Source organism: Marmota monax, unplaced genomic scaffold, assembly GCF_021218885.2.
Source record: "Marmota monax isolate L192 unplaced genomic scaffold, Marmota_monax_Labrador192_F-V1.1 WCK01_AAM20220418_F8-fsc00181, whole genome shotgun sequence".
NCBI classification, from domain to species: domain Eukaryota; kingdom Metazoa; phylum Chordata; class Mammalia; order Rodentia; family Sciuridae; genus Marmota; species Marmota monax.
The window spans coordinates 2,870,444-2,879,680 of NW_026694276.1; the positions used below are offsets into that span (position 1 = coordinate 2,870,444).

The following is a 9,237-nucleotide window of genomic DNA, read 5'->3' on the forward strand; positions in this document are numbered from 1 at the left end:
TGTATATATATATATGACAGCGGAATGTATTACACTTCTTATTAATCATATAGAGTACAATTTTTCATATCTCTGGTTGTATACAATTGTGTCTTCCCCTACCTGTACTTTGGAAAATAATGATCATCACATTCCAAAATCATTAATAACTCCATGCCTCCTCCCTTCCCCACCAACCCCTCTGCCCTATATAGAGTTCATGATTCCTCCCATGCTCCCACCCTATCCAACTATGAATCAGCCTCCTTATATATATATATAAAAAAAAACACAAAACTTTTGGCATTTGGTTTTTGGGGACTGCCTAAAGTCACTTAGCATTATCTTCTCTAACTTCATCCATTTACCTGCAAAAGCCATGATTTTATTCTCTTTTATTGCTGAATAATATTCCATTGTGTATATATGCCACATTTTTTTTTATCCGTTCATCTATTGAAGGGCATCTAGATTGGTTACACAGTTTAGCTATTGTGAATTGTGCTGCTATAAACATTGATGTGTCTGTGTCCCTGCAGTATGCTGTTTTTAAGTCCTTTGAGTATAGACCGAGGAGAGGGATAGCTGGGTCAAATGGTGGTTCCATTCCCAATTTTCCAAGAAATCTCCATACTGTTTTCCATATTGGCTGCACCGATTTGCAGTCCCACCAGCAGTGTATGAGTGTACCTTTTATCCACATCCTTGCCAACACTTATTGTTGTTTGTCTTTATAATGGCTGCCATTCTTACTGGAGTGAGATGAAATCTTTATTGTGGTTTTGATTTGCATTTCTCTAATTGCTAGTGATGATGAACATTTTTTCATAGATTTGTTGATTGATTGTACATCATCTTCTGAGAAGTGTCTGTTCAGGTCCTTGGCCCATTTATTGATTGAGTTATTTGTGGTTTTTTGTTTTGTTTTTGTTTGTTTGGTTTTGTTTTTTTGTTTTGTTTTGGTGTTTAGCTTTTTGAGTTCTTTATATACCCTAGAGATTAGTACTCTATCTGATGTGTGAGGGGTAAAGATTTGCTCCCAAGATGTAGGCTCTCTATTCACCTCACAGATTATTGGATAGGTAGAATTAATATTATCAAAATGACCCTACTTCCAAAAGCACTATACAGATTTAATGCAATTCTGATCAAAAATCCCAATGACATTCCTCAGAGAAATAGAAAAAGCAATCATGAAATTCATCTGGAAAAATAAGAGACCTAGAATAGTTAAAGCAATCTTTAGCAGGAAGAGTGAAGCAGGTGGCATCACTATACCAGACCTTAAACTATACAGAGCAATAGTAACAAAAACCACCTGGTTTTGGCACCAAAACAGACTAGTAGACCAATGGTATAGAATAGAGGACACAGAGACTAACCCACAAAACTACAATTATCTTATATTGGACAAAGTTGCCAAGAACATGCATTGGAGAAACGATAGCCTCTTCAACAAATGGTGGTGGGAAAACTGGAAATCAGTATGCAACAAAATGAAATTAAACCCCTATCTCTCACCATGCACAAAACTCAACTCAAAATCGATCAAGGACTTAGGAATATAATGAGAGACCTTGTGTCTAATAGAAGAAAAAGTAGGCCATAATCTTCATCATGTGGGATTAGGCCCCAACTTCCTTAATGTCTCCTGTGATGCAAGAATTAAAACCAAGAATCAATATATGGGATGGACTCAAACACATGAGCTTTTTGAGGATATTCTAGATCTAAACTATAACAAAGTCCAACTACACTAAAACCACAATACTGTTAGGAAGCCCAAGCTAGGCATGTTGAAGAAAACATCTAGAGTAGAGAAATATTCAACTAGAATTTCTAGCTATCCCATCTGAAGTTCTAAACATGTGTAAATCCAGTCTTAGCTGTCATCAGATGGCAATCACATGAGATTTCAAGTGAGAACTTACCAGTTGAAAGGATAAATCTCAAGAATTTTCATTTATATTGAGACATTGCTCTCAAGAAAATGTACTAAGTCTCTTTTCAGTATAAGTTGTTATTTACCCCATTTTCACTATTGGTAAGTAATAGTTATTTAAATGAGTAAAAATTGGGTAAATCAAAACATATTAGGGAGAGTATAAGTTAATTCAATATTTTTTGAGTAATTTTACAATGTATAGAAAAATCCTTGAAATTTACATAGCCTTTTAAAGAAATATTCAGACTTGTAAACAAAGATTTTTGTTGAAGGATGTTAGTGTCAGCATTATTCATAAAATTAAAAGGAAGCAAATTAAATGCTTAAGAAAAAATAACTGAAATTTGTGAACCACTGCTCTAGATCCTTGCTATGCAAACTACCGTCTGTGGACCAGCACAAAGGGGATCACTAGGGAGATTGTTAGAAATGCATCATTTTAGGCCCTGCTCTATATTTACTGAATCAGAACTGACATATTATCAAAATCCTCAGTTGATTCAGATGCACATAAAAACAGAGAAGCACTGCTTTAGATGACATTAATCCCTAATTCAGTGTCTTCCTACAACAAACTCTTTGCTTCCTCAAAAATTTCCAATTAATTATTTCATGGGTTGATGTGGTGATCTAATAAAATAATGAATATGAACCTAGCATATTATTCTGTCACAAAATTTCACAAATCACATGTTTTCAAATCTGTTATATTTAAATTCTTTTTGATTATAGAAAATCACCTTCACCAATTCGGACACTCTTCTTTTTTATTACAGAAATGAATAAATAAGAGGAGAGTGGGTATTATGAAATATTAAATGTCCACAAAACAGAGCATTGTATTTGTCCACAATCAGGTTTATTTTCCTCCCAATTCTTATTAAAGAATTATGTAGTCTAGGAATTTGAAATTGATTATACTCATTTGTCCCATAATCATGTCTTTTTGACTGCTAATAAAGTTTTCATGAGTCTCCTTTCAAGTCTTATCTATCTTACTTATTTCAACAAAGTATACATTCTAGGGTGTGGTTGTGACTATATCTCTGCCCTAATTAACATTTTAGCTGTTCACATTTCCTATAAAGTTCCTATTTCTTGCTTAGAACTCAAAAGCCTCTATAATGTCTACTAGACTTTATCTCCTCTATTGGATTATAATTCCTTTAAATTGTAGTCGTGTTTTTTTTCTAGAGTATCTAGAATTATAAATAGTCCTTAATAAATGTTTAATAAATCTATGTCAAATTGAATTGCAAAAGGTATGTATAGAAAAAGCAATTTTCACATAATACATAACAAATTATGAAATAGATAAAAATTTCATTCAAAACAACGTGAATGAGACATATTTGTGTCATTTCTGAAATTTTCTAAGGAAAATTGTGGAATAATATAAAAGTCAAATTCAAAAAGATACCACTTTTATATTATTTAAATTAATTATTATTTAATTAAGTTTGTGTTAGTTAATAATAACTTAAAATATCCCCCAAATCCATGAGTGGTTTAATTATATTACAGTATCTCAATATGATGTACAATTTATCTTTGACACTATTCCACAGGTGTTCTGCTAAATACAAAGAACATTCTGTTACTCCACTGCTTATTGGCTTCTAATTCCTTCTGGAAACCAACATATTTATTTTAAAATTTAGTACATTTCACAATCTAGCCCAATATAACTTTTAGTCATCGTTCAGTATTCCCCTTAACAAATCCCATATTCCTAAATCATTAAATTATTAGCTGAAATATTCTAGTAGGCTCTTTCACAACTTTAAACTTTTGTGCATATTACTATTTCTTGAAAAATTCCTATCATTTGAGTCATATCAAATGTTACTTTTCTGATGAAGACTTTCCCGTAGTTCCATTGATCCTCCAAGTCCCCAAACCTTTCAATTTATATTGCTACAAAAGCAGTGTAAACATACTATATTATTTTGCATTTGTTTCTATGATTTTAAGGGACCTGAGATTAGTATATATGTCTTATTATTCTTTATATTTCTGTCATCAACACAGTACCTGATATATATAGTGAATGATTAATGTATGCTTAGGAATGAATTAGTTATATAATTATGAGAATGAATTTGTAGACACCAAACTATGATGTCATTTCTTCCTAACTTGATATATAGATGCAGTGCAATACATTTTAGACATCAACAAACTGATTCTAATTTTGTGTGGGAAGACAGAAGGCTAAAAATAGCCAACTTTGTCCTTAAGTGTAGGTTGTGCATAGTAATCTTTCTTCAAAGAATATAGTATAGCAAAGCAAGAGAGATAAAAGGGATAAAGTTTACTCTGGAAAAATCTGACAGATTCCACTTTAAGGAACATACCACCATTAACAAAATAATGATAAGGCTTACTGACAAAATGTATCTTTGATATGACATAGTGAGGATGGTACTTTCCATTTTCAGTATTACTTTCAAAAATCTATAACCTCAGTAACCATGAGAAAACAGCAGAAAAATCTCAATTGAAACATAATCTAAATATATGTTCTTATACATTTACTCAAACCCATAGAATGTGCAAAACCAATAGTGAACCTCATGTAAACCATGAGCTGTGAATGATGGATAATCTGTCATTGATTGTAATAAATGTAGCACACTATAGGGGGATGATGATAATGAGGAAAACTGTACACCTATAAAGGTAGAAGCTCAATTTGTATAAACTTAAAACTGCTCTCAAAAAAAGCCTATTAAAGAATTTTTTTTTTAAAGCGGGGGGCGGGGGAAGAGGGGATATAATGGAGTAAGTTGGAAATGAATGGATTAAAGGAATAGAAGGACAAAACAAGGAGAAAAATGACTCCCTTTCGGTGGGAGGAATGATGACTTCTGTTTCCTTGTCATAGTCTACAAATCCCATGGACAAGAGCACTGTTCGAACTGTAATTCTCAGTTCTGTTATCTGTATATTGAAATCAGAGAACTTTTCAAAAAATACCAGAGCCAGGGTTTTACTCCTAGAAGTTCTTTTAAGTGCTCCCTGTTAATGTGCAGACAAGTGTGAGGATTGCCAGTAAGAGGTAGTATGCTGGCCCTGGAGAGTTCACAGCACTAGTTTACTCCCTCAACTTCAAAAATCCTTTCTGCATATGTTCTTAGCTAAACCGCAAAATGCCTGAGGGCAGTGGGAGGAAGCTATTTCTCTGTATCTCTGCATCCTCTAGAGAGAGTTTCAGGTTCAGAATGTCTGTGTCATAAACTATTACTGATCTTATTTTAAGGATGCAATGTCATCCTCATTTATGATCTGGGCAAGCTGGGGTAGAAGCTGTAAAACCTTGCTCCTTCACATCAATTGTGTATTAGAAATACCAAGCAGAGAGCTTTATTGGGACTCCAGAGCAACACAATCAGAATCTAATGAATGGGCTGACATCATTTTTTGTTAATGTTATCCCAGTGCTTAATTCTTCAGTGTGCAGTGAAAGCTGATAGCTGTTTCCTTTTAAGTGTTTTTAAAATCCATTTATTGTCTTATTCTTTTTTTGAGAAAGGAGGAGTTATAAAATTTATAGTTTTTTAAAAAACATTTCATTTAAGGGTGTTTATTAATTTTCTATTTTAAATTAACAGATTAAACAGCAACATTTTACATTACATTGTGTCCACATAGTATCTATTTGTCTATACTTTATAAATTTACTATGTGATGTAGTTATCTGATCAGCAGCATAAATATTACTTAGGGCTTGTTAGAAATGTAGACTCTTGGTATACCCTAAATTAATTCATCAGAATCTCCAGTAATTCATGTGTACATTGAATTTTGAAACACATGATCTAGCATGCTTTCATGATTTTTAATAATGCAGTTTGACCAAAAAGTAGCAAAGATTATTATATAGCATTGAGTACTTATTTAATCCTCAGCATTTTGTAATAAATTTATTACTTTTTGTTTTAATATGTATTTTTAGTTGTAGGTGGACACAATACCTTTATTTTTATGTGGTACTGAGGATTGAACCCAGTGCTTCACATGTGCCAGGCAAGTCTTCTACCACTGAGACACAGTCCCAGCCCAAATTTATTACTTTTTAATGCTATTGCATTCATAAGTTAACGTAAAATAAACTGATATATATCCCATTAACACCTACTTTCCAACATAAATCTTATTTAATGTTAATGAAGAGATCAAGAATTAATTGAAATTAATGTCTTGAGAACTTATATGATTATTATTAGAAAGTATTCAGCTATACAAGAAGGAGGCAATACCAGTTTGGCAGGTGGAACATAAAAGGAAAAGAGAGAAGAAAAACAAATGGTGGTATCTGAGAAAACACTTGTTTGGCAGATAGAAAAAAGAAAAAGGAATCATGATAGGTAAGTTTAAATGGTACTGAAAAGAAAATAAAAATATACTGAATCCCAGGAACCTGTCAAAGAAAGGAGAAAATGAAAGCCCTGAATTCCCAGTGTTCTTACTGGACATCTGGCAGCGCAGGTGGAATTCCAAAGTGCTTAAGCCAGTTCCACACGTGAAACTGCTAACAAATTATAAAAAAAGGGTTTTTGTTTTTTGTTTGTTTGTTTGTTTTGGTGTGTGGGGGGATGTGTGGAGAGACAACTAGACTCCAAAAAACAAGCAAGGAAATGATAGGCATGTCTCAGAAAAAATTCTCAAGGTAACCACCAACAGCATGTAAAATATGTTCAGTCCAACATTAAAGGATGTTTATAATACCCTAGTCTCCATAGCTTTGTAACTGTGGAAAATGTGAGAAGGAGGGTCTCAGCTCCATAAACATTCTTAGCAGCCACTCAGGATAGTTTCCTTCTCAGGAATCTATACATTAAACATAAATATATTGGAAAGCTAATATGTGCCAGGCATCATTCTTGGTCTAGAATATAATGGTGAACCATATAGGTATGTCTGTGTTACAAGAAGTTAGAGCATTACAATGAAACAGTTTATTCTTTTCAAGGAAGCAGTTCGTAAGGTGTTGAAATTTTGCCCAGAGGATAATTTTTTTTTAAATCCTCATGCTGTATTTTTAGCAGGTAATAACTTTAAATCACTTTATAGATAAAAACCTGAAATATGTTAGACAGGATAATGGCTACCCTGCCAACATCATCCCTGCCTCAACTGATTTAAGTCTTGTTCAATAATTGCCAAACCTGGCTAGGATGCCTATGGAGACTCAAAATGTCAGGGGTCCCACTCTAGGCCTGAATAATAACTGACATGTAGCACTGTGCAGAGCTGGCACTTTTATAAGTGATTGACTCAATTATTTATTAACTTATTCCCCAGTATAACTGTAGAAAGTGGGTATTACTATTATCCCTTCTTAAAGATTAAAGATTAAAAAACAGTGGGCACAGAGAGGTTTGATGATTTGCCCAAGGCCATACTTCCTGTAAATGAGACAGTCTTTGAATCTAAAACAGTACTCTTAACCTCTACACTAGGGTGTGACAGGATTCCAAGAGTAGAATTTTCTGTTACTAAAAATGAATTAACAGATTTTTCAGCCCATGTCTGACTGATTCTGATAAAGGCATAGGGATTTGCTAAGAGGGTCCATTTTGGACCTGAATAAGAGTATTGTTAAATATAATTAGTTCCCAAAATGGAGCCAAGATATAATAATTGTGTTCAACAAAGAAATATCATGAGGCCACTTTTTTAACTTTTTTTTTTTTAGTAGTTGTAGATGGACAGAATTCACTGGTTCAGAAAATGAGTTTAAAAGCAAATACGAATTAGAGATCAATGAGGGTGCATATTAAAACAATTTAACTTTAAAGCTGTATATAAGCAAGAACAAGAAAAATCCAGTTGCAGGTGTCCTCTGCACTCTGCCCTCTTCTGGAAAACAAAGGACTTTGAACTTCTCAATGCAAGAAGCAAACAATACTATCAGATTTTATATTTTATTCAAGGACTAGAATTGTCAGAAATACCTGGGTTTTTTTAATAGGAAAAATAAGGTTAATGATTGAAGGCAGGAGGGGTGTTCCTAGAAGGAGTTGTTACCAGGTAATTCTAGCTCATTTACCTTTAGACATATCAGAAGCAACAACTCTCCATTTTCTAATCCTTATGTGCTTTCTAATGTGTGTGGTTTTGTTACTCATTCTCCCCTCCTCACCAGACTGTTTCCCTCTTCTGAAAAACAGCAAAACTAATGAAATAAAAATGTTCTCTGTAGATTTCATAGACATTGGAAAAGGAAACAGAGTCATGTGTGATGAATTTTGCAGCCAACAGAGGGAAGAGAAACCTTCATAAAAGATGGGGTGGGAGGATGTTAAGTCAACAGGCAGAATCAGGTTGGTCACTATTGAGCTCTCATATTACCTGACATGAGATAAAATATTGCATGCACCCAGTTGCAGGGAGGTACTCAAATATTAAGGGACAAGGAGACTTACCTGATACCTCCAGAGCCCTCCAATGTCATCAGTCCTTTCAAAGCAAACAGGTTCCAAGTCTTCATCCAGGCAACACTTGATAGAACAGAGCCCACAGACTCCAGCCCCAATCACACAGATCCTTTTCTTGATCATGGTCTTCAGAGATCTCCACCTTGCTTGGGCAATGCCACTTGTCCTAAAGAAAGAACAAGAGACAGAAAGCACAAATCTGTCAACAGTTCTTAAGAAAGACAGCTGCCATGACACTAAAAAAAGAAAAAAGAAAAATGCTGTTAACAAGAAGTGATTTGGGGGAAGCCAGATTTGGTTGCCCTCTTTAGAAGGAATCTCCTGCACAGGATGGGGCAGCCCTGTGTCTACAAGAACCAGAGCTGAGAAGTCCTCAGTGTCATCTTACTCTCTTTCCAGAAGCACCTGACTGATCCTTCAGCTGTGATCTGGAACTTCCTCATTCTGCTGTTAGGAAAGAAATATAAACTAGGAAAGTACAAACAGCAGCAATGGGCTGGTGCTGTTTGGCCCCACCTCCTTTCAGACAACACCTCAACCCACTCCTGGGCACCAATTCTCTCTCTCTTAATTGGAAGAAAACAGGGTTTGAATCTGCTTTGGGCAGGAAAAAAATCATCTACAACTTCTGTATTTTTCAGCTGCTATTGTTGGCAGTGCCTTTTTACTCCCTCTGGAGACAGAATAGTCTTCTAATCTCCTTTGCTTCCCTATGGGCTGCAACAACTTTTTAACTTCCTGCTTTTCCCTTAAAGTAATAAACTCCTATTACTGAAGTGAAACTATCAATAACTCCTAGTCAAGCTTGATACAAATACGTAAGTGCAGAACACCTACATTTCAGGGGATTCATTCAAACAGGTGATTCTA

At 34.5% G+C, this 9,237-nt stretch overlaps 1 protein-coding gene across 2 annotated transcripts in view; it reads right to left on the minus strand.

Moving 5' to 3' along the window:
* Nucleotides 1–9,007, minus strand: part of LOC124108731 (flavin-containing monooxygenase 5) — a 31,980-nt gene extending 22,973 nt beyond the window's left edge. Inside the window, exons 1-2 of one of the 2 annotated variants that reach the window (XM_046467273.2) lie at nt 8,756–9,007; nt 8,356–8,533 (exon numbers count right to left, since the gene is read on the minus strand). In XM_046467273.2, coding sequence (XP_046323229.1) covers nt 8,356–8,490 — 135 coding nt within the window. In that variant the 5' untranslated portion in view covers nt 8,491–8,533; nt 8,756–9,007. The remainder of the gene's footprint in view (nt 1–8,355; nt 8,534–8,755) is intronic. The other variant, XM_046467274.2, reaches the window with a different exon arrangement.
* Between the last annotated feature and the right edge of the window lie 230 nt (nt 9,008–9,237).